At 41.3% G+C, this 25,930-nt stretch overlaps 1 protein-coding gene across 1 annotated transcript in view; it reads left to right on the top strand.

Moving 5' to 3' along the window:
- The first annotated feature begins 8,631 nt into the window (after positions 1-8,631).
- LOC112304889 (tRNA-uridine aminocarboxypropyltransferase 2) overlaps positions 8,632-25,930 on the top strand; it is a 108,693-nt gene continuing 91,394 nt past the window's right edge. The window contains exon 1 of the mRNA XM_024560576.4: positions 8,632-8,887. Coding sequence (XP_024416344.1) covers positions 8,673-8,887 — 215 coding nt within the window. The 5' untranslated portion in view covers positions 8,632-8,672. The remainder of the gene's footprint in view (positions 8,888-25,930) is intronic.

The following is a 25,930-nucleotide window of genomic DNA, read 5'->3' as shown; positions in this document are numbered from 1 at the left end:
CAAATAGTCTGTGAAGGATAGAGGTTAGCTATTCCTGAAATGCCTTGTAGAATTCTCCTGTGAAACCATCCTGTCCAGGGCTTTTGTGTGTTGGGAGTTTTTTGATGACTGCTTCAATTTCTTCTGCTGTTTTTGGTCTGTTCAGGTTTTCTGCTTCGTCTTCATTCAGTTTTGGAAGATTCTATTTTTCTAGAAATGTGTGCTTTTCACCTAGGTTTTCAAATTTCTTGGCATACAGTTCTTCGTAGTAATTTCTTCCAATCCTTTCTATTTCTGTGGTATCAGTTGTAATCTCTCCTCTTTCATTTCTAATTGTGTTTATTTGGATCCTCTCTGTTTTTTTCTTGATGAGCCTACTTAAAGGCTTGTCGATTTTGTTTATCTTTTCAAAGAACCAGCTCCTGGATTCATTGATCCTTAGAATTGTGCTTTTAGAGTCTCTATGTCATTTAACGCTGGTCTGATATTGGTTATTTCCTTCCTTCTGCTTGCTCTGGGCTGTCTTTGTTGTTGTTCCTCCAGTTCTTGTAGGCATAGGGTTAGGTTGTTTGTTTGAAAGGTTTCTATCTTTTTAAGGTAGGCCTGTATTGCTATGAAGTTCCCTCTCAGGACTGCCTTTGCTGTTTCCCATAAGTTTTGGGTTGTTGTGAGTTCATTTTCATTTGTTTCCAGAAAGTTTTTGATTTCTTCCCTAATCTCATTCTTGGCCCATTGATTGTTTAATAGCATGCTATTCAGTCTCCATGATTTTGAGTGTTTTGGCTTTTTTCCTTTGGGGTTGGTTTCTAGTTTCAGTCCCCTGTGGTCAGAGAAAATGCTTGATATGATTTCAATTTTCTTGAACTTGTTGAGGCTTGCTTTGTGTCTTCTCATGTGGTCTATCTTTGAAAAAGTTCCATGTACACTTGAAAAGATTGTGTATTTTGCTTCTTTGGAATGAAAAGCTCTATAGATATCAGTTAAGTCCATTTCATCTAGGGTATTGTTAAGTGATACGATATCTTTGTTGATATTTTGTTTGGAAGACCTGTCCATTTTTGACAGTGGGGTGTTGAAGTCCCCTACTATAATTGTGTTGCTGTCAATATCTTTGTTGAAGTCCTCCAAGATTTTCTTTATGTATTTGGGTGCTCCTATGTTGGGTGCATATATATTTGCAATGTTTATGTGTTCTTGTTGGATTCTTCCTTTGAGTATTATGAAGTGACCTTCTGGGTCTCTCTTTATGGCCCTTCTTTGGAAGTCTATGTTGTCTGATATGAGTATTGCTACCCCTGCTTTTTTTCCCTGTCCGTTTGCTTGGAAAATTTGTTTGCAGCCCTTCACTTTCAGTCTGTGTAGGTCTTTTGTCCTGAGATGGGTCTCTTGTAGGCAGCATATGTGTGGGTCATGTTTTCTTATCCATTCAGCTAATCTATGTCTTTTGATTGGAGCATTTAATCCATTGACGTTTAAGGTTATTATCGATAGGTAGTTATTCATTGCCTTTTTTTCCTACCTTTCCTACTCTGTCTTTCTCTTTTCCTTCCTTTCCTTAAAGCAGTCCCTTTAGCATCTCTTGCAGAGCTGGTTTGGTGGAAGTGTATTCGTTTAGACTTCTTTTGTCTGGGAAACTCTTTATTTGGCCTTCTATCTTGATTGAGAGCCTTGCTGGGTAAAGTAGTCTTGGTTGCAGGCCTCAGGTTCTCATTACTTGTAATATTTTTTGCCATTCTCTTCTGGCTTGGAACATTTCCATTGAGAAGTCAGTTGCTAACCTTATTGGGGCTTCCTTGTATGTTACTTCCTGTTTCTCCCTTGCTGCCTTTAAGATCTTGTCATTGTCTTGGAATTTTGCCATTGTAATTATGATGTGTCTTGCAGTGGGCCTCTTTGGGTTCCTCTTGCTTGGGACTCTCTGCGTTTCCTGGATTTGGGTGACTTTTTCTCTCATCAAATTAGGGAAATTTTCCATCATTACTTTTTCAAACAGGTTTTTTATACCTTGCTCTTCTTCTTCTCCTGCTGGTATGCCTATTATAAGGATATTGTTACGTTTCATGTTGTCCTGCATTTCCCTTAATCCCGTTTCATTCTTTCTGAGCCACTTTCCCTTTTCTTGCTCATTCCTGGTGTTTTTTTTCTACTTTGTCCTCCAGCTCGCTGATCTGATCCTCTGCTTCATCAAGTCTGCTTTTCATTCCTTCTACTGTGTTTTTCAATTCAGAAATTGTATTCTTCATTTCCTCTTGGCCCTTGTTGATAGTTTCTATTTCCTTTTTTATGTTGATATAGTTTGCAGTGAGTTCATTGTAGTTTCCCTGTAGTTTCTGGTAGTTCTCTGTGAGCTCAGTGAGCTCAGTGAGCTTCCCGATGATAACCATTGCTGTTAACTCAGTATGTGATAGTTGAGTTTCCTCTTTTTCAGTTAGCATTCTTTCTGAGGCTTCCTCTTTTCTTTTCATTTGGGGATTGTTTCTTTTTCTTCTCATTGTTTGTGAGACTCTTCTTGGTAGCCTCTGCTTCCTAAATTGATCTATTCTGACTCCCTGGGTTTATGGTATGGACTTCTATGGAAGAATGCCAGTGGGATTCAGTGGTGCCGTCTACTTAATCTCCTATGGTCACTGGTCTTGAGCTGACGTTTATGGGTCTAACACAGTCTAACTGTGGTCTTTTCAGCACTCCAGGTTTTATTGTCTCACCTGTGGGGAAAAAGAGAAAGGGGGAAAAAAGGAGAAGGGAAGGAGGGAAAAGGGGAGTAGAAAAGGAAAGGAAGGAGGGAAGAAGGAATAAAGAAAGATCGGAGGCATTATAAATAGGAATTTTAACAAAAATTAGAACAAAAGAATAAATAAAAGAAGTGAGGAAGAAGGAATAAAATAGGAAATGAATGGAAGGAAGAAGGAATAAGGAGAAAGAAGGACAGAAAGGAAGAAGGAATTGAGGGGGAAAGGAGTAAAAGAAAAAATTCTTCTGCTGGCTTTAAACTGGTTAGGTTAGTTCTACTGGTCTTCCTGTCTGTGAAATAGGAGGTGGTGGTTGGAAGTGTTGGTTTCACTTTCCTCCCTTCCTGAGCCACACTCTTCGCTGTTGTTCAGCCTCTAGTCCAGTTCCTTAGGGTCCTTCTGCTCCCCACTAGGCCTTTAGTTCACCAGTTGTGCAGTCCTTGAGTTGCACCAATTAAGGACAACTCACGCTCCCCCTTCTTGCTCTTTTTGCTGTCTTAGATGCTAGGGGCTCTTGGTGCTGCTATGGGGTAGTTCCGCCCCCTACTGGGTCGAGTCTTTCCGGGGAATGCAGTCTCCCATAGTCCAGCAGCTCCTGTCTGCTGGGCGTTCTGCCTTCATCATAGAGTGACAGTAGGCCCTGCAGGGCTCTGTGCACAGGGGTCGGTAGGAGTTGTTCAGAACCGGTGCTTTTAGGTGTGGTGGCTCGCAGGCAGCCAGGCAGTTGATCAGCTGATCCGCTGCTTTGGGCTTGGGTTTTGCAGCTGGTGGGTCCACCAGTTTGGGCCTGTGAGTGGGGTGGGGCAGCTAGCCTCTGCTCCCGGTGCGCTCCCACCTGAGGTTTCAGGTGTCGGCGTCCAGCCGGGGTTTCAGGTGTTGGTGTCCAGGCACGGTTTCTGTTGTGGGTGCCCAGTCCGATAATCTGGGTGCACACAACTGGGCTTCAGTTGAGAGCTGGGGCTGCTTATCCTGCGTTCACAGTCCAGGGGCTGAGGGGGGAGGGGTGCCAGAGGCAGCGGCTGCTGTGGAGAGTTCTCTAACTAGCCCCTGAGTGCCTCTATTTTTTCTTTTTCTTTTTGAGAAATTCTTCCTATTCAAGCCCCCCTGGTCCAAACAAGCACCTGGCTGCTCACACAGCTCAACCTGGTTCTCTCCCAAGAATCCTGCAGCAGACCCTGCGCCCAGGGCCAAGGCTTCAGCCACCCTGGTCCCCGCACTGGTCCCAGGGACCTTATTGTCCTTAAGCACTCTTCTTACCATCAGACCTTTCAATGTCCTCTATCTTTTGTCTCCGATCTTCATATATGCTGGAATACCTTTGGCTGTTTGCTCTGATCCTCAGATCAGCTTGGTGTTTCACTGGTGCTGAGGGGAAGTGGAGTCTGCTCCCATCTATCTTGCCGCCATCTTCCCATAAATCTCTTATTTATCTTAAAAGCAGGAGACGAAATACCTACATGAAAGATGTCATTCCTATACCATAAAGAAAAAAATAACCCTTCCAATTATTAAGGCCCGGAAGCTGAGATCAAGAGTATTCTATACAAACAGACCTTGTTAAAAATAATTCTTATCTTCCTTTTGTCTGCCCACATAGTTGATTCACTTTTACACATTTGCCTCTTCGTTCTACCTGACATAAAAGCAAATTCGTTTCATAATTTCTTTGGGTCTTCATGCCCTATGAAGTCTCCCAGGTCATGAAAAGCTTGTTAAATAAATGGGTATGCTTTTCTTATGTTGATTTGTATTATGCCAATATAATTTTCAGGGGCAGCCTAAAGGAACTCTAAAAGGTTTAATAATGATAATGGTTTGCTTTCCTTGAAAGTCAAGGAACATGGGTGCCCTCTAGAAGCTTGGAACAGCTCTCTGCTAATAGCCAGCAAGTAAATAACAACTACAAGGAACTGAATTCTGCCAACAACCTGAAAGATTAGGAAGGAAATGGATTTTCCTTTAGAGCCTCCAAAGGAATGAAGCCTGCTTCCACCTAGATTTTAGTCCTATGAAATGCATGTCAGATTCCTGATATACAGAAGATAATGTAAGATAATAAATGTGTATTGTTTTGAGCCACTAAGTTTTTTTAAGGAGCAATAAAAACTAATATAGCAGGAAATGTTATGTCTATTTCATTTAAATCAAAGTTTATCCAATGCTGAATTCTCATCTGTTGGGCTGGCAGGGTATTCAACCTCGGACACTATTAAGGCCCTTTTCTCTACCAGTGACATGCAAGTCCCCAAGTATCTTACCATGTGCCATATTAACCTACTAAAAATAAAAGGCCAAAGTGAAAGGCAACAAACATTTATTTGAGATACAAAATAATACCTATTCAGGAAGCACTGATTTAGGCATAAACTTAAATAGTTTACCTATTAGGAGGGTATTTATGGGAAAGGGAAGCTGAACAATTACATGAATAGAAGGAATTTCTACAGGTGCAGATAAACTAACACAGTGATGCTAATTCTAAAGGTGTAATTTTTCCTTCCTTCCTTTATCCCTCCATCCCTCCCTCCCTTCCTCACCAAAAGATATATTTTCATTGCTTTTAGAGAGAGAGGAAGGGAGAGAGAGGAACATTGATGTGAGAGAGGGACAGCAATTGGTTGCCTCCCATATGCCCAGACTGGGTATTGTATGTGCCTAGATCAGGGATCAAAACTGCAACCTAGGTATGTGCCCTGACCAGTAATCAAACCCCCAAACTTTTGATTATGGGACAATAGTCTAACCAACTGAGCTACATTGACCAGAGTAAAGGTCTTTAATTTTCAGTCCTGCAGTCATAATGTCTGCTCTCTTGTTATCTTTACAAATAGTTATTTGGGATACAGTGGTAGTTTAGGCCTACTCCAGAGGTTATTTGGTTCGGTTTCTTTCTTTCTTTTTTTTTTTTTTTTATCAGTGGAAGTAGGGCTCTTGCAGTGGGGCTCTTTCCTTCTAAAGGAAAAGAATTTCTTGAGACCAACATAGGAGAATGTGTCTCTGTGGTATGTTTTATTGATTATGTACAACTAAGGGAGTTCCCCTCTTGACTTCCCAATGTCTCATCTCCATCTGTCTTGCCATAGAAAACGTGCAATTTTGTATTTAGTAGGGGCAGAGTGAAACCACTGCCCAGAGTTCATGCTCTAAATTAAAGGATAGTACAGTTCAGCACCCAGCTAGTTTAGTGTGTGTGTACTAGTCCATTGCTGTGTTGGAGATCATGGAGGGAACAGGTGCATGCACTGTGTGTGGACCAAAAAGCAAGAGGAGAGAGCTTATTTATTCCCATGGAGTTATTTATAACCAGGAGCTTGGGTTTGGGATGAGCTAGGTGCTTTCTCAAAATGACCAATCAACTTCCCAAGTTGGGCTTTGGATAGGTCCACCCCCTAGTTAGACTGACAGGCCTCTTTGGTCCAGTGCCTCCACCCACACCTTCCAATAATCCAGTGCTGAAGGGGTGGAGGAGGAGTATTAATCTTGTTAGCAGAGCAATGCTGTAATCCCCTGGGGTAGGAAGCTGTAGCTTCTTGGCTAGCAAGTTAACAGGCTTATGCTTCCAAATTATTAAACTCAATGTCTAGTTGCCTTTGCTCCCCTTTTCTAGCTAAATACAAGCAGTAGTAGTTTTAACATTCCAAAGGTTGGAGGAGTAAGGTGTGCAAGGCAGTTCCTCTGGGATGGCAGCTCCACCTCCACTTAAAAGTGTCTGTTTACATTATTTTTCACAGCCAAAACATCAGGGAAGCTGTTCTGACTTTGTTATCATTTGCTATTAATGAGATTCCATTGTCTCTGCCATCCTGGTCTCATGTATTCTAGTGGGAGCAGTAGCATCTTCACAATGCTGGGAAACCTGGAGTCTAGGGCACCACAGAGGTGGGGTTTTGGTTTTCCTTTGTTGCCTTCCCATTTAGGAGAATTCTTCCCTGTAGCACTTTTTGCATTTATCCCAATGACACTTACCCATCTCCTCCCCTAACCCTTGCCCCCGAGATACACATAGGCTTAATATTTTAATCAGTTTATACCACTCAAACTCTTCTGAGGCAAAGAATCATAATGATTTGACTACCTACTAGGAGTTGGGAGATAAAACATAGATCAACATCTTAATAGATTGTTTTGCAACATTTCTGCACTGATAAGTTGGTTGTACCCCTTCAAGGATCTTTTGGCCCTCTTCTTGGTCATCTTGGCATTTCCCAGAGGTTAGGTCACTGATAGTCTTTATTCTTATATCACAGTCTGTGTGAAGCTGGTAACCTCACATAAAGTAGCAGCTGGCTGGGTGGGGAATACATTTCCTCAGGCTTTCAAGGTCAGGGTTCATAACCCTAGATATTGAGTGAATTTCTTGCTTTCCACAAGAAAAACATCTTTTTTTCCCCCTCTCAACCTTACCTGTATCCCTTCTGCATGGTTTTCTTTGCGTCTGGTCAACCTTGGGGAAAATGGGTGATACAGAAACAAGGATGGAACAGGAGACCACTTATATGCCTATGGTAAAATCCTAGGGAAGAGATGATGGGGCTTGAACCAGGGTAGAAGTAGTAGAAGTGATAAATGATTGGATTTTGAATACTTTCAAGGGTAAAGCCAGATCTGACATGGAGTGTTAAAGTCAAATATAAGATGGCTTAGTTGGGAGTCCAGAGGGATCATAAATGATTTTAGAACATTTTACACCTTGAAACTAGAAATGAATTTAAAAGTTGCCACATGAGAACTAAATTCTGGTAGTTAAAGAGTTGGTTCTTCCACCTAAATCTGCAGTCAGTATTTATTATCTGATTCATCTCCCTTTCTACAGTCTCTGGGTTTTGATTGTCTCCCAATTCCAGCTGCCATAAGTGCCAGTTCTTTCTCCCATCCTACATCTATCACCTGTGGATGTTTCAGCCGTTTCCTATCCCTCCCTTACAGTAGTCCAAAAGAAATGACAGGTGCTATTTGCAGGGGAAAAGAATGCAAGATAGTTGAGAACAGTAGTCCTGTATTCTATCCACAAGCTTGATTTTAAATTAACTGAGAACCTAATAGTGAAAAGAAACTTTATTTTTAGAAATACAATACTGCTTTCTTACTGTTAATGGTAAATCTACGTTATTGGTACCAGTAACAAAGTATTAATAAATGAAAAGCAATTTCGGGAAAGTAGAATTTCTGCTTTCATTCTAAGGTGAACTTCACTTTGGCTTTCAAAACAACAATAACAACAACAAAAAAGTGTGGGCTGTATTGCTATTATCCAGGAGCTGTAAAAACTTGGGCAAGATAGTTCTCTTTCCATGGCTTTTTTTTTTCTCATCCATAAAATTTCAGCCCTCCTATTGCCTCCTGTTCTTAGGGGCCTCGGAAAATTTAAAATCTCATTTAACCAATATTTGGTGTCTACTGTGTAATAGTATGCTTGACGCTGGGAGAAATACCAAGAAGTACAAGACAGGGACAGATCTCCGTTCTTCTAGAGTAAGAAATTCGCTTTTAATAGACAAGCATGAATCCAATTTTAAGGTGATACAAATTCTCCCGTGTTGGCCGTTAGCTATCACTTTAGTGTACATCAGCTGCTGCAACTGCTGTGCCCACATAAGCACCTAATTCTTAAAGTGCCATGCTAAGGCGGGAAGTGTAGAATTCCGTCTTATTTTCATTGTTACCCGCAACGTTTTCAAAGTGTAACCCTTTAGTTGTCCTAGCTACCCCAACCGAATTTCACGTGCTCCCCAGGCCAACCCACACGTTCCAATCTGGTTCCGGGTAAAAGCTCTCACTGGCTATTGACCAATGGGGTAGATCCTTCTTCGCTGCGGGGCGGGACCTAGAGCACCAGCTTCGAAGACCCGCCCCTGTACGTGGCGTGCTTGCGTAGCGCGGGGCGGTGCGAAACTATTTCTCCAGTGTGTGGCGCCCTCCAGCGGCAGCAGGCGTCAGTGTGACTGCCGATTCTGAGCTCCTGCCATGGAGCCGCAAAAAGAGGCGCGAACGCCCAGGGACTCGGTCGAGCGGCCGTCAGCCTCGAGGTCTCAGACGCCTAAAGAGGAGGAGCGGCGGGAGAGCGGCGCAGCTCCGGTGGTGGCTGCTCTAGGCGAGGAAGCGGGCAGCGCCAGTGTGGACGGGCTATGGGAACTGCCAGTGGAGCCGTCTCATCGGAGGCCCGAGTGCAGCCGCTGCAGGTGACCCGCGGGTGGGGCCTCAGGCCGGGTGCGGTGAAGCTGCAGCGCCCCCTTCTGGGAAGGCGGCTGCTGCGGCTTCTGCCCTGAGGAGCGCTGGCTCTGGCATTTTACCGCTTAGGGTGGCGGGCCCACTGGTTGACCTTGCTATGACTGTGAAATACTCGTCACGGTTCTTCAGTAAGAAGCCATTTATCTACGTTCGTTGTTATTTAGCGTTACTTTCCGCAAGACTTAGAGCGTGCTTAAGTGACAGTCGTCTTACAAAGAAAAAAAACAATGAATTAGAGGCTACAAAGTGGCTAGTACAGTAGTTAAGATTGTATTCAGAATTCTGAATTCACTCAGAAATATTTATGGAGCACCTACTGTGCCAGGCACTGTGGTAGGCCCTGGGAATGCAAGCATGAATAAAACAGACATGGTCTCTGTCCTTCTTGTAGCACTTACAGTCTATCGAAGAGACAATTTATTAAACCAACAACTAACATGATTGAATGCTCACAGTGTGCCCCATTGTATAAGTTCTCGTCAGGATTACCTCATTGTGCTGGTGCACTAAAAGATTGTGAGGATTGCTTTCCTCGCTTGTTTGAATTTTTGCTGTTCACATGTACTATTCTCTTTACTTCCTGGGTGTTCAGGGTCACTTTCCTTGGTTGCTGAAGGTCTCCATCTATCACCAATCTCACTGCTGCCCTTCACAATTTTAACTATTAGATAGTGGCTGTACTTCCTCACCACGGAATCACTCTGCGATTTGTCATCAGATCCTACACTCTCCTGAAATGGCTTTCACTCAAGTCACCAGTAATCTCCATAAGATGAAATCCAGTGGATCCTTTTCTTTACACTTTCTACTAAGACCTCTTGGCAGCATTCTGCAGTTCAATACTCCGTTCTTGAAACAGTCTTTCTTTGGCTTCCCTTTGGTTTATCTGACTTCTCTGCTCTAGTCATCTTTGCTTATTCTACTCAAACTCTTAAATGTTGAGCTTCTTTAGGTCTTGAATCCAGCTTGTCTTCTCTTCTAACCCCACATGCTTCCCACAGGTGATCTTACCAATTTTCATGGTTAAGTTATTACCTCTAACCCAATATCTCCAGTCTAGTGATTTTCACCTTTTTAAAAAAATCTTACAACACACATAAACTAATTACTAAAATTCCATGGCACTCCAAAAAATATATTTTTTACTAATCCTGACAAAAAAATAGGTATAATTTTGATTTATTCACACAGGATGGCTATTGTTAGGTTGGCTGTTGTCATTTTTTAAATTGGACATTCTTTTTTAAAAAAATTTTTTTATTGTTATTCAATTACAGTTGTATGCCTTTTCTCCCCACCCCTCCAACCCACCCCAGCCGAACCCCCCTCCCTCCCCCACCTACACCCTCCCCCTTGATTTTGTCCATGTATCCTTTATAGTAGTTCCTGTAATCCCCTCTTCCCACTGTCCCCACCCCACTCCCCCCTGGCTATTGTTAGATTATTCTTAACTTCAATGTCTCTGGTTATATTTTGTTTGTTTTTTTCTTGTATTGATTATGTTCCAGTTAAAGGTGAGATCATATGGTATTTGTCCCTCACCGCCTGGCTTATTTCACTTAGCATAATGCTCTCCAGTTCCATCTATGCCATTGACCAGGGTATAAGCTCCTTCTTTCTCTCTGCTGTGTAGAATTCCATTGTGTAAATATACCATAGCTTTTGGATCCACTCGTTTGCTGATGGGCACTTAGGTTGCTTCCAGTACTTGGCTGTTGTAAATTGTACTGCTATGAACATTGGGGTGCACAGGTTCTTTTGGATTGGTGTTTCAGGGTTCTTAGGGTATAATCCCAGCAGAGGAATTGCTGGGTCAAAGGGCAGTTCCATTTTTAGTTTTCTGAGGAAATTCCATACTGTTTTCCACAGTGTCCTCACCAGTCTGCATTCCCACCAACAGTGCACTAGGGTTCTCTTTTCTCCATATCCTCTCCAACATTTGTTTGTGGATTTGTTTATGTTGCCCACTCTGACTAGTGTGAGATTGTACCTCATTGTGGTTTTAATTTGCATGTCTCTGATGGCTAGTGAAGCTGAGCATCTTTTCATATGTCTCAGGGCACTCTGTATGTCTTCCTTGGAGAAGTGTCTGTTCAAGTCCTTTGCCCATTTTTCAGTTGGGTTGTTTGTCTTCCTGGAGTGGAGTCCTGTGAGTTCTTTATATATTTTGTAGGTCAGGCCCCTGTGTGAGGTATCATTGGCAAATATGTTTTCCCATGCTGTTGGTTCTCTTTGCATTTTAATGCAGTTTTCTTTAGCCATGCAGAAGCTTTTCATTTTGATGAGGTCCCATTTGTTTATTCTTTCCTTTATGTCCCTTGATTTAGGGGACATCTGTGAGGATGTTGCTGCATGGAATGTCTGAGATTTTCCTGCCAATGTTTTCCTCAAGGACTTTTATGGTGTTACAACTTATATTTAAGTCTTTTATCCACCGGGAATTTATTTTTGTGTGTGGCGTATGTTGGTGATCGAGTTTCATTTTTTTGCATGTAGCTGTCCAGATCTCCCAACACCATCTGTTGAAGAGGCTGTTTTTGCTCCATTTTATGCTCCTGCCTCCCTTGTCAAATATTAATTGACCATAAAGACTTGAGTTTATTTCTGGGCTCTCTGTTCTGTTCCATTGGTCTATGTGCCTGTTTTTATGCCAGTGCCAGGCTGTTTTGATTACAGTGGCCTTGTAATACAGTTTGATATCAGGTATTGTGATCCCTCCTGCTTGGTTCTTCTTCCTCAAAATTGCTGCAGCTATTCAGGGTTGTTAATGGTTCCATATAAATTTCTGAAATGTTTGTTCTATATCTGTGAAATATGTCATGGGTACTCTAATAGGGATTGCATTGAATCTATAAATTGCTTTGGGTAGTAGGGACATTTTGATGATGTTAATTCCTCCAATCCATGAGCATGGTACATGCTTCCATTTGTTTGTGTCTTCCTTAATATTTTTCTCCAGTGTTGTGTAGTTTTCTGAGTACAGGTCTTTTACCTCCTTCGTTAGGTTGATTCCTAGGTACTTTATTTTTCTTGTTGCTATATCAAATGGGATTTTTTTCCTGATTTCTGTTTCTGCAGTTTCGTCGTTGCTATACAAGAATGCCTTTGATTTCTGAGTATTGACTTTGTATCCAGCTGTTTTGCCAAATTCATTTCTTAGGTAGAGTAGTTTTTTGGTGGAGTCTATAGGATTTTCCATGTACACTATCATGTCATCTGCAAACAGTGAGATTTTCATTTCCTCCTTTCCAATTTGGATGCCTTTTATTTCTTTTTCTTGTCTGATTGCTGTGGCTAGGACTTCCAATACTATGTTGAATAGGAGTGGTGAGAGAGGGCATCCTTGTCTTGTTCCTGATCTTAGTGGGAAAGCTCTACGTTTTTGTCCATTGAGTATGATGTTGGCTGTAGGTCTCTCCTATACGGCCTTTATTATGTTGAGGAATGCTCCCTTTATTCCCACTTTGCTGAGTGTTTTTATCAGAAGTGGGTGCTGTATCTTATCAAATGCTTTTTCCACATCTATTGATATGATCATGTGATTTTTGTCACTGCTGTTGTTGATGTGATGTAGTATGTTTATTGATTTGCAAATATTGTACCATCCTTGCATCCCTGGGATGAATCCCACTTGGTCATGGTGTATGATCTTTTTAATGTATTGCTGGATGTGTTTTGCCAATATCTTGTTGAGAATTTTAGCATCTATGTTCATTAGCAATATTGGCATGAAGTTTTCTTTCTTCATTGTGTCTTTATCTGGTTTGGGGATTAGGATGATGCTGGCTTCATAAAAAGAGTTTGGGAGTCTTCCATCACTTTGGACTTTTTCAAATAGTCTGTGAAGGATAGAGGTTAGCTCTTCCTGAAATGCTTTGTAGAATTCTCCTGTGAAACCATCTTGTCCAGGGCTTTTGTGTGTTGGGAGTTTTTTGATGACTGCTTCAATTTCTTCTGCTGTTTTTGGTCTGTTCAGGCTTTCTGCTTCTTCTTCATTCAGTTTTGGAAGATTCTATTTTTCTAGAAATGTGTGCTTTTCACCTAGGTTTTCAAATTTCTTGGCATACAGTTCTTCGTAGTAATTTCTTCCAATCCTTTCTATTTCTGTGGTATCAGTTGTAATCTCTCCTCTTTCATTTCTAATTGTGTTTATTTGGAACCTCTCTGTTTTTTTCTTGATGAGCCTACTTAAAGGCTTGTCGATTTTGTTTATCTTTTCAAAGAACCAGCTCCTGGATTCATTGATCCTTAGAATTGTGCTTTTAGAGTCTCTATGTCATTTAACTCTGCTCTGATCTTGGTTATTTCCTTCCTTCTGCTTGCTCTGGGCTGTCTTTGTTGTTGTTCCTCTAGTTCTTGTAGGTGTAGGGTTAGGTTGTTCGTTTGAAATATTTCTATCTTTTTAAGGTTGGCCTGTATTGCTATGAAGTTCCCTCTCAGGACTGCCTTTGCTGTTTCCCATAGGTTTTGGGTTGTTGTGAGTTCATTTTCATTTGTTTTCAGAAAGTTTTTGATTTCTTCCCTAATCTCATTCTTGACCCATTCATTTTTTAACAGCATGCTATTCGGTCTCCATGATTTTGAGTGTTTTGGGTGTTTTCCTTTGGGGTTGGTTTCTAGTTTTAGTCCCTTGTGGTCAGAGAAAATGCTTGATATGATTTCAATTTTCTTGGACTTGTTGAGGCTTGCTTTGTGTCCTCTCATGTGGTCTATCTTTGAAAAAGTTCCATGTACACTTGAAAAGACTGTGTATTTTGCTTCTTTGGGATGAAAAGCTCTATAGATATCAGTTAAGTCCATTTCATCTAGGGTATTGTTAAGTGATACGATATCTTTGTTGATATTTTGTTTGGAAGACCTGTCCATTTTTGACAGTGGGGTGTTGAAGTCCCCTACTATAATTGTGTTGCTGTCAATATCTTTGTTGAAGTCCTCCAAGATTTTCTTTATGTATTTGGGTGCTCCTATGTTGGGTGCAGATATATTTGCAATGTTTATATGTTCTTGTTGGATTCTTCCTTTGAGTATTATGAAGTGACCTTCTGGGTCTCTCTTTATGGCCCTTCCTTGGAAGTCTATTTTGTCTGATATGAGTATTGCTACCCCTGCTTTTTTTTCCTGTCCGTTTGCTTGGAAAATTTGTTTGCAGCCCTTCACTTTCAGTCTATGTAAGTCTTTTGTCCTGAGATGGGTCTCTTTTAGGCAACATATGTGTGTGTCATGTTTTCTTATCCATTCAGCTAATCTATGTCTTTTGATTGGAGCATTTAATCCATTGACGTTTAAGGTTATAATGGATAGGTAGTTATTCATTGCCTTTTTTTCCTACCTGTGTTCCTCTCTCTTTGCCTTTTCCTTCCTTTCCTTAAAGCAGTCCCTTAGCATCTGTTGCAGAGCTGGTGTGGTGGAAGTGTATTCGTTTAGACTTCTTTTGTCTGGGAAACTCTTTATTTGGCCTTCTATCTTGATTGAGAGCCTTGCTAGGTAAAATAGTCTTGGTTGCAAGCCTCACGTTCTCATTACTTGGAATATTTTTTTGCCATTCTCTTCTGGCTTGGAGTGTTTCCATTGAGAAGTCAGTTGCTAACCTTATTGGGGCTTCCTTGTATGTTACTTCCTGTTTCTCCCTTGCTGCCTTTAAGATCCTCTCTTTGTCTTGGAAATTTGCCATTTTAATTATGATGTGTCTTGCAATGGGCCTCTTTGGGTTCTTCTTGATTGGGACTCTCTGTGTCCTGGATTTGGGTGACTTTTTCTCTCATCAAATTAGGGAAATTTTCCATCATTACTTTTTCAAACAGGTTTTCTATCCCTTGCTCTTCTTCTTCTCCTTCTGGTATTCCTATTATACGGATATTGTTAGTCTTCATGTTGTCCTGCATTTCCCTTATTACCTCTTCATTCTTTCTGAGCCTCTTTTCCTTGTCTTGCTCTTTCTGGGTGTTTTTTTCTACTTTGTCCTCCAGCTCGCTGAATGATCCTCTGCTTCATCAAGTCTGCTTTTCATTCCTTCTACTGTGTTCCTCAATTCAGAAATTGTATTCTTCATTTCCTCTTGGCCCTTGTTGATAGTTTCTATTTCCTTTTTCATGTTGATATATTTTGCAGTGAGTTCATTGTAGTTTCCCTGTAGTTTCTGGTAGTCTCTTTGAGCTCAGAGAGCTCAGTGATCTTCCTGATGACCATTGCTTTGAACTCAGTATCTGATAGTTGAGTTGTTTCTTTTTCAGTTAGCATTCTTTGTGAGGCTTCCTCCTTTCCTTTCATTTGGGGATTGTTTCTTTGTCTTCCCATTGTTTGTGAGACTCTTCTTGTTAGCTTCTGCTTCTTAAATTGATCCATTCTGACTCCCTGGGTTTATGGTATGAACTTCTATGGTAGAATACCATTGGGATTCAGTGGTGCTGTCTCCTTAATCTCCTGTGCTCACTGGTCTTGCGGTGATGTTTATGGGTGTAACAGGGTCTAACTCTGGTCTTTTCAGCACTCCAGGTTTTATTGTCTCACATGTGGGAAAAAGAGGAATGGGTGCAAAAAAAAAAAAAAAATGAAGGGATGGAGGGAAAAAGGGAATAGAAAGGAAAGGAAGGAAGGAAGAAGGAAGAAAGAAAGATCAGAGGGAAGATAAGTAGGAATTTTAACAAAAGTTAAAACAAAAGAATAAATAAAAGAAGGCAGATAGAACCAAGATGGCGGCGTAGGTAGATACACTGTGCCTCTTCGTACAACCAGAACTGACAGAGAATCGAACAGCAAGGGGGACCAACACCAAGGAAATAGAAAATAAACATTCATCCAGACTGGTTGGAGGGGCGGAGACGGGCACCGGGGTGAAGAGGACTTGCGTGGCTGTGGCGGGACTGAGACTGGCGGAGTGTGGGACAAATGGTGCAGGCAGTCTGAGCACTAGCAGACCCTGCGGCCCCACATTTGCAGAGATAAACCGAGAGGGCCGGACTCAGAGTGGCGGAGAACGGGGCAGGCAGAGCAGCGGGTAGCACCCCTCGGCACCACATTCACCCACAGATAAACCAGATGAACGGCGGGGAGCGAAGCAGACCACGTAACCCAGGGCTCCAGCTTGGGGAAATAAAGCCTCAAACCTCTGATTGAAAGCGCCCCTGGGGGTTGGGGCAGCAGCAGGAGAGACTCCCAGTCTCACGGGAGAGGTCGTTGGAGAGACCCACAGGGGCCTAGAGTGTGCACAGGCCCACTTACTCGGGAACCAGCACCAGAGTGGCCCAGTTTGATTGTGGGTAGGGGAGTGAAAGATTGAAAGCTGGAGGAGAGTGAGGCGGGCGCCATTGCTCCCACTCGGCCCCTCCCCCACGGACAGAGTCACAGGGCTACCACCAGCATTACCCCACCCTGGTGAACACCTAAGGCTCCGCCCCTTAAAGTAACAGACGGTCCAAGACAAACAAACAAACAAAAAATGGCCCAAATGACAGAACACTTCAAAGCTCCAGAAAAAATACAACTAAGTGAGGAAGAGATAGCCAACCTGTCGGATGCACAGTTCAAAGCACTGGTTACCAATATGCTCACAGACTTGGTTGAATCTATTCGAAAAACAGATGAAAAAATGAAGCCTATGCTAAGAGAAACAAAGGAAAATGTACAGGGAACCAATAGTGACGAGAAGAAAACTGGGACTCAAATCAATGGTGTGGACCAGAAGGAAGAAACAAACATCCAACCAGAAAAGAATGAAGAAACAAGAACTTGGAAAAATGAGGAGAGGCTTAGGAACCTCCCGGACGCCTTGAAACGTTCCAACATCGGAATTATAGGGGTGCCAGAAGGAGAAGAGGAAGAACAAAAAATTGAAAACTTATTCGCACAAATTATGAAGGAGAACTTCCCTAATCTGGCAAAGGAAATAGACTTCCAGGAAGTCCAGGAAGCTCAGAGAGTCCCAAAGAAGCTGGACCCAAGGAGGAACACACCAAGGCACATCATCATTACATTACCCAAGATTAAACGCAAGGACCTACATCCAAGATTACTGTATCCAGCAAAGCTATCATTTAGAATGGAAGGGAAGATAAAGTGCTTCTCAGATAAGGTCAAGTTAAAGAAGTTCATCATCACTAAGCCCTTATTATATGAAATGTTAAAGGGAGTTACCTAAGAAAAAGAAGATAAAAAATAGGAACAGTAAAAATGACAGGAAACTCACAGTTATTAACAGCCACACATAAAACAAAAACGAGAGCAAACTAGGCAAACAACTAGAACATGAGGGTTGTCATTAAGGGAGTGGGAGGGGGTAGGGGGGGAAAGGTACAGAGAATAAGTAGCATAGATGATAGGTGGAAAATAGACAGGGGGAGGGTAAAAATAGTGTAGGAAATGTAGAAGCCAAAGAACTTATAAGTATGACCTATGGACATGATCTGTAGGGGGGGAATGTGGGAGGGAGGGGGGTGGGTAGGATGGAGTGGAGTGGGGGGGGAAATGGGACAACTGTAATAGCATAATCAATAAATATATTAAAAAAAAATGCAGGAAGAAGGAATAAAAAGGTAAAGGATGGAAGGAAGAAGGAATAAAAAAAGAAAGAAGGACAGAAAGGAAGAAGGAATTCAGGGGGAAAGGAGGAAAGAAAAAAAAAAGTCTTCTGCTGGCTTTAAACTGGTCAGGTTAGTTCGCTGGTCTTCTGTGTTTGGAACGGGAGGAGGTGGTTGGAAGGATTGGTTTCACTTTTCTCCCTTCGTGAGCCACACTCTTCACTGCTGTTCAGCCTTTAGTCCAGTTCCTCAGGGTCCTTCTGCTCCCTACTAGGCGTTTAGTTCACCAGCTGTGCTGTCCTTGAGTTGCACCAATTAGGGGCAACTCACATTCCACCTTCTTGCTCTTTTTGCTGTCTTAGATGCTAGGGGCTCTTGGTGCTGCTATGGGGTAGTTCAGCCCCCTACTGGGGCGAGTCTTTCTGGGGAATGCAGTCTCTCCCAGCCCTGCAGCTCCCCTCTGCTGGGTGTTCTGCCTTCCTCCTAGAGAGCCAGTAGGCCCTGCAGGGCTTTGTGTGTAGGGGCTAGGTAGGAGTTTTTCAGAACCAGTGCTTTTGGGTGTGGTCGCCTGCAGGCAGCCAGGCTGCTGATCGGATTGTGTGGCAGATCTCTGCTTTGGACTTGGGTTGGCTGCCAATCCCCCCCCCCCCCCCTTTGGGTCTGTGCGGGGGGGGGGGGGGGGGGGGGGGGGGGGGCAGCCAGCCACTGATCTGGTTGTGCGCCCACCCAGGCGCTTTTTGTCTGTGCGCCCACGCAGCCGGGCCACTTATCAGGGCGCTCGCCCACCCGGGGTTTAAGGTGTGGGCCCCAGGCCACTGATTGGGGTAGGCGCCCACTGGGGCACTTTGGGTCTGGTGCCCAAGCAGCAGAGCCGCTTATCAGGGGCGCGCTCACCTGGAGTTTCAGTTGTGGGCCCCCAGTCCGCTAATCTGGGTGTGCGCCAGCCGGGTTCCAGGTGAGCGCTGGGGCGGCTTTTCCACGTTCACAGTCCAGGGGCTGAGGGGGGAGGGGCGCCGGAGGCTGTGACTGCTGCGGAAAGTTCTCTAACTAGCTGCCCAGTGCCTCTATTTTCTTTTCCTTTTTGAGAAAATCTTCCTATTCAAGCCCCCCTGGTCCAAACAAGCGCCTGGCTGCTCACACAGCACAGCCTGGCTCTCTCCCAAGAATCCTGCAGCAGACCCCGTGCCAGGGCCAGGGCTTCAGCCTCCCTGGTCCCCGCGCTGGTCCCAGGGACCTTATTGTCCTTAAGCACTCTTCTTACCATCTGATCTTTCAATGTCCTTTATCTTTGGTCTCCGATCTTCATATATGCTGGAATACTGTTGGCCGTTCGCTCTGCTCCTCAGATCAGTTAGGTATTTCACTGGCGTTGAGGGGATGTGGACTCTGCTCCCACCTATCTCGCCGCCATCTTCCAAACTCCTCCTAAATTTGACATTCTAAGGGATGGCACGCTGGTTGAAAATTGCTGCTCTAGCGCATACCTTTCTTCTGAGTACCAGACTATGCAATCCTTTAACCAGTGCTTATTGAGTGCTTTGCTAATCAGTGACAATACAGTGGAGTTTGTATTTATATGGAGTATTCAGTGTGTTATTGGATACAGGTAATAAACCAATAAACAAGAAACCAAATATGTAATTACAGTTTTGAAAAAAAAAGCAGCAATGAAGGAAGAAAATGGGTTTCTGTGATAGAAAATAGCAGGAGGGTATGAGGAAAGATTTCTGAGGATATACCATTTATGTCGAAATTTGAAGGATGAGAAGGATTCAGCCAGGAGAAAAGCATTCCAAGAAGGGATATGGAGCAGATTGGTTGAAGGTCTGTACCACTTGAATATTTGGAGTATCCTACTTTGGACATTTTGACTTTTTGACTGGATTGTGAAACCTTAGAAGAAGGGATCTTGAGTGTGAGGAACTTTTTATATTTTCTAAGCGTACTTTGTATTGGGTTGACCAAAAAATTTGTTTGTTGTTTTCCGTGAAATGGCTCTAGTAGTACCTAGTTGTCTTTAACTTCATTTGAAACAATTTTGTTAGATTGTATTATGACAGCTGTCATCAGCATGCTGCATTTACAAAATAAAAAAACTTATCAAAATTGGTGAATTTTTGTGTGGCCCTTTTAATATTGAAATGGAAGAAAATATGCAACATTTTTGACATATTATGCTTTATTATTTCAAGAATGGTAAAAACACAACTGAACCCCCAAAAAGATTTGTGTAGTACATGGAGAAGGGGCTGTGACTGCTCAAATGTGTCAAAAGTGGTTTGTGAAGTGTTATGCTGGAGATTGCTTGCTGGAGGATGTTCCCTGGTTGGTAGACCAGTTGAAGTTGATAGTGATCAAACTGAGACATTCATTGAGAACAATCAATGTTATACTACACAGCAGGTAGCCAACATATTCAAAATATCCAAATTAATAAAGTAATTGGTGAAAATGAAAATGTGTCTTCTATTTTACAGAAAAAAAACTAAACAGACTTTTTGGCCAACCCAGTATAGTAAGTAGACACTCAACAGACTTTTGAGGAGAATGAATAATTTGTTTCTAGAAGGGATTGTATATATGAACAGAAGGGATATTGAATAGAATTTATTTAAACAAGTTGTCTAAATGTGTTAGGAGATAACACTTAAAATGCTGAAGGAAAAGTGTTTCAAATATAAGTTCAGGGCTAAATTTTCATACTAGCTTTATCATGTAGTTTTTAGTTCATGTAAAACTACTAATTTTAAGTGCTTATATACTTTAAAAATTAGTCTCCTATGTTTAGCAAAGGTTTATGATTTTTCTGATCTGCTTTCCCTCTTTAATAAACTTTATTTTTTAGTGCAGTTTTAGATTTACAGCAAAATTGAAGTGGAAGGTACCAAAATTTCCCATATATCCATTGCTCTCACTCATGCAAAGTTTCCTTCATTATCAACATTCCCCACCAGGGTGGCACTTTGTTAGTGTTGATGAAGTATGCTGACACATCATTATCCTTCAAAGCTCATAGTTTACATTAGAGTTAACTCTTGATGTTGTACATATTTTAAGTTTGGATAAATTTCTAGTAATATATATCCATCATTATCGTCTAATATCATAGAGAGTATTTTCATGCCCTAAAAATCGTCTTTGCTCTGCATAGTCATCCCTCCACACCACCTAACCTGATCTGTTTTTTAAAAAATAAAAACAGCTTGCTGGAGTTTAGCTTGTTTTCACTTACATTTAGTTAATATTTTAGGGTCATGATTGATGCTAATATTTTTGCATTTTACTTTTTCTAATGAAATTTTCTACCTAATAAAAGCTCTTCTCTCTGTTGGCTTGTTATGCATTTTGTTTGTTTTAATTGGTTAGAATACATTTCTAGAAATATGGAGACTATTTAGTGTTATCAATAAAATATAAACTAATTGATGGTTCTTTATATTTTATTTCATTAGGCCATTAGGGTTTTGTTAGTCTCATGGCTAAACTTCTTTACCTTTATGCTTATAATAGTTTTAAAATCTAAAAAGCATTGTGCTGTGGCTGATGTGGCTTAGTTGGTTGGCATGTTGTCCGGTAACTGAAAGATTGTGGGTTTGATTCCTGGTCATGGCACATACCTTGGTTGTGGTTCCAGGTTTGGTCCCAGTGTGGGTGCTTAAGATCCCCAGTCCAGGCACGTCCAGGAGGCAACCAATCAATTGCTTCCCTCTTGCATGGATGATTCTCTCCCACTCTCTCTAAAAAGTCATGAAAAAAATGTCCTCGAGTGATGATGAAAAAATGAAATAAAATCTAAAAAGCATTCTTAGATTTGAGTGATCACTAAGATACAATTATTTGGCCATTTATTTAAAACAGTATTCATTTCTCTACACACATTACTATAATTGTTCCAGCCTAGAGAGTTAAAAAAATTCAAAGTTCAAAGTCATTTTAACTTCTCAGCAAAATCATGCTCTTTAGAAATACAATATATCATAAACAAGAATGGAGTAATCTTTAAAAGGTCCCACATTAATTTGTTATTGTAAGATGCAGCTTTTATAAAAAGCATGTTCTTGTTAAAGGTAACAACCTGTACAGTGGTACAGTGTATGGAAGTTAATGTATTTGGAGAGGCTGGCAGACACGAGGTGAGAGACAAGGCTGCAGAGATTAGTGGTGGTTGCACTGGGAAGGGCCAAATAAGCTTTGTTAGGTGATTTGAGCCTAATGTACTAGAACCCAACAAACCAGTTACTGAAGTGTTTTTATATTTGATGGGGATGACAAGTTTGGCTTCCATAGATGGCTTTTAGCTGTTATAATTTATACTGTGTTATATTAAAAAATACAAACTGGAAGGTGATACAGTGGTGAAAATCTTGACTAGGAAGAGTTAGGACCTCATTCCAGTAAAGATGCTAGACATCTTAATTATACTTTTATATCTTCTCTGGATATTGCTATGGGCCTGAGGACAAGGTATAGAAGCCATTTGAAAATCATTGGTCAAAAAATAATGGAATAATATCTAAATACAGAGTATTTTATGTCTGAAGGAAGGAGAGCACACACACAAACTGACACAGCTATACCTTGAGACAGAAAATTTTCTCCAGTGTTTCCTTCCCCCAAAATATAAAGTTGTAAGGATTCTAATTAACTGCACCAATGTATTTAGCACCCATTTACTTTACTTTGTAAAGATTTTATTTATTTATTTTTAAGAGAGAGGGGAAGGGAGGGAAAAAGGGGGAGAGAAACAATCAGTGTGTGGTTGCCTCCCACATGCCCCATACAGGGGACCTGGCCTGCAACCCACACATGTGCCCTGACTGGGAATTGATTCAGTGATCCTTTGCTTTGCAGACGGGCACTCAAGCCACTGAGCCACACCAGCCAGGGCTAGCACCCATTTATTAAGCACTGACCATCTGCAGCTTACCTATCAGGCCTAGGTATTTTATTTAGGATATTTCTTATAACAACATTTTATGGTATTTGTCCCTCACCACCTGGCTTATTTCACTTAGCATAATGCTCTCTAGTTCCATCCATACTGTCGCAAAGGGTAGAAGGGGTGGGGAGAAAATGCAGACAACTGTAATTGAACAACAATAAAATAATTAAAAACAACAACAACAACATTTTAGAGTTGATGTTTGTAAATGAAGAGGCAGTGGAGGTAATAAGAGAGTAGCAGAATTGGGTGTCCAGCTCTATTGCATTTGGTTCCCAGCTCATGCACATACTTGGACCTTGCTCCACACTTCACCTTTGCCGAAGAATACGTTTTCTTTGCCATGTAGTTGTAGTCACCAGTTAAGTGGAGCCACTGAGCCTACAGGAATATTTCTAATTTTTGTACTTTTTAAGCTGAAGTATGTTTACTTCAAGCTTAGACAAGTTGCCTGAACTTCAGTATTCTCTAGCTCTTTTTAAAAAATTGAAATATAATTGAAGTATAACATATGTAAGTTTAAGTTTTATAATGTGTTTATTTGATACATTTATATATTGCAGTATGATTACCACTGTGAATGTTAGCTATCTTTACATAATTTTCAATTCTTTTTTTTGAGGTGAGATTTAAGATGTAGCCTTTTAGCAATTTGGAAGTATGTACTATAGTATTGACTATAAATCACTATCATTATTCATTTTCTAGTTTTAAGTTTGCATTTTTTAACAACATCTAGCTTCTTTATTCCACATCTTAACCTTTTCCTTATTCGTTAAGGCTTGGGTATTCTGGAGTAAAAAGTGATTGGGATAAAATCAGGAGGGAAGGAGAGAAGACTGTGGGTGTTTAAGAAGAATGCAGGAACCACACACCAGTTCACAGATGTTTTCAGCTGTATTTTATCAGTTTTTAAATCAGTTTCTAAGAGTAAAAAATCAAGATATTTTAAATAAAAATCCAAATTTCTGGTTAATATGAGAATGGGAATATCTAGCAGCTCGGGGGTCAATTCCTGAGTAACAGGTGGCTCAGCTGTGTATTGGCTGTACCCTTAGACTGGGTATGATTTGTCAGGGCACCATAGCTCCGAGTCATTCCTGCTTAATCCATCTATGGTTCACTTTCTGCCCCTTTTAGGCATTTGTTTCTGATTCCAGGTGTTGCTGTGCCTAGTCTGCCTGTTTGGTAGGTAAAAGTGAAAAATGGTAATTCCCAAGGCACTTTAGAATAATTAAGATTGTTGAATTGTTATCAACATTTAGAATTAGAAAACAGACTGTTTTGGTAAACTTAAATCAACTAGGTTATTGATGATCATTTTTAGGGTAAAAACTTAGATAATCTACAAATTTAACTCTGTTCATTTCAAAAGTGTTGTATTCCCAAGAGAAAATTAAGTTAATTTTTTCTTTTCTGTTAGTATAGAAAATATGTTTATTCTTTGAAGTAGTTCATTTGTAATATTTGTGGAGCGTGAACTGATTTACAGAATGTTTTACAAACTGATATGTTCAAAGTTGAGCAAAGATGATATACGTCAAAAGTGAATTTTTTCTTTTTTTATTATGACATTTTATTTATTTATTTATTTATTGTTATTCAATTACAGTTGTCTGCATTTTCTCCCCATCCCTCCAACCCACCCCAGCTGAACGCACCTTCCTCCCCCACCTACACCCTCCCCCTTGATTTTGTCCCTGTGTCCTTTATCATAGTACTGTAATCCCCTCTCCCCACTGACCCCTCCCCACTTCCCTCTGGCTATTGTTAGGTTGCTCTTAACTTCAATGTCTCTGCTTATATTTTGTTTGCTTTTTTCTTTTGTTGATTATGTTCCAGTTAAAGGTGAGATCATATGCTATTTGTCCCTTACTGTCTGGCTTATTTCACTTAGCATAATGCTCTCCAGTTCCATCCATGTTGTTGCAAAGTGTATGAGCTCCTTCTTTCTCTCTGCTGCATATAATTCCACTGTGTAAATGTACCATAGTTCTTTGATCCACTCATTTGCTGATGGGCACTTAGGTTGCTTCCAGCACTTGGCTATTGTAAATTGTGCTGCTATGAACACTGGGGTGCATAGGTTCTTTTGGATTAGTGTTTCAGGGTTCTTAGGGTATAATCCCAGCAGCGGAATTGCTGGGTCAAGGGCAGTTCCATTTTTAGTTTTCTGAGGAAATTCCATACTGTTTTCCACAGTGGCCTCACCAGTCTGCATTCCCACCAACAGTGCACTAGGGTTCCCTTTTCTCCGCATCCTCTCCAACATTTGTTTGTGGATTTGTTTATGTTGGCCACTCTGACTAGTGTGAGATGGTACCTCATTGTGGTTTTAATTTGTATCTCTCTGATGGCTAGTGATGCTGAGCATCTTTTCATATGTCTCTGGGCCCTCTGTATGTCTTCCTTGGAGAAGTGTCTGTTCAAGTCCTTTGCCCATTTTAAAAATATATATTTATTGATTATGCTCTTACAGTTGTCCCATTTCCCCCCCTTCACTCCAGTCCATCCTGCCCACCCCCTCCCTCTCACATTACCCCCCTATAGGTCATGTCCATGGGTCATAATTATAAGTTCTTTGGCTTCTACATTTCCTATACTATTCTTACCCTCCCCCTGTCTATTTTCTACCTACCATTTATGCTACTTATTCTCTGTACCTTCCCCCCCTCTTTCCCCCTCCCACTCCCCTCTTGATAATCCTCCATGTGATCTCCATTTCTGTGGTTCTGTTCCTGTTCTATTTGTTTGCTTAGTTTGCTTTTGTTTTTGTTTTAGGTGTGGTTGCTGTTATTTTTATTGTTCATATTTTTATCTTCTTTTTCTTAGATAAATCCCTTTAACATTTCATATAATAATGGCTTGGGGGTGATGAACTCCTTTAACTTTACCTTATCTGAGAAGCACTTTATCTGCCCTTCCATTCTAAATGATAGCTTTGCTGGATAGAGTCATCTTGGATGTAGGTCCTTGCCTTTCATGGCTTTGAATTCTTCTTTCCAGCCCTTTCTTGCCTGTAAGGTCTCTTTTGAGAAATCAGCTGACAGTCTTATGGGAACTCCTTTGTAGGTAACTGTGTCCTTTTCTCTCGCTGCTTCTAAGATTCTCTCCTTCTGTGTAATCTTAGGGAATGTAATTATGATGTGCCTTGGTGTGTTCCTCCTTGGGTCCAGCTTCTTTGGGACTCTCTGAGCTTCCTGGACTTCCTGGAAGTCTATTTCCTTTGCCAGATGAGGGAAGTTCTCCTTCATTATTTGTTCAAATAAGTTTTCAATTTTTTGCCCTTCCTCTTCTCCTTCAGGCACCCCTATAATTCAGATGTTGCAATGTTTAAAGATATCCTGGAGGTTCCTAAGCCTCTCCTCATTTTTCTGAATTCTTGTTTCTTCATTCTGGTTGGATGTTTCTTTCTTCCTTCTGGTCAACGCAGGTGATTTGAGTCCCATTTTCCTTCCCATCACTATTGGTTCCCTGTACATTTTCCTTTGTTTCTCTTAGCATAGCCTTCATTTTTTCATCTAATTTGTGACCAAATT

This window comes from Desmodus rotundus, chromosome 1 (assembly GCF_022682495.2).
Source record: "Desmodus rotundus isolate HL8 chromosome 1, HLdesRot8A.1, whole genome shotgun sequence".
In the NCBI taxonomy this organism is placed as follows: Eukaryota; Metazoa; Chordata; class Mammalia; order Chiroptera; family Phyllostomidae; genus Desmodus; species Desmodus rotundus.
Note: the sequence above shows the minus strand (reverse complement) of the source record. Positions and strands in the feature narration are given on the sequence as shown.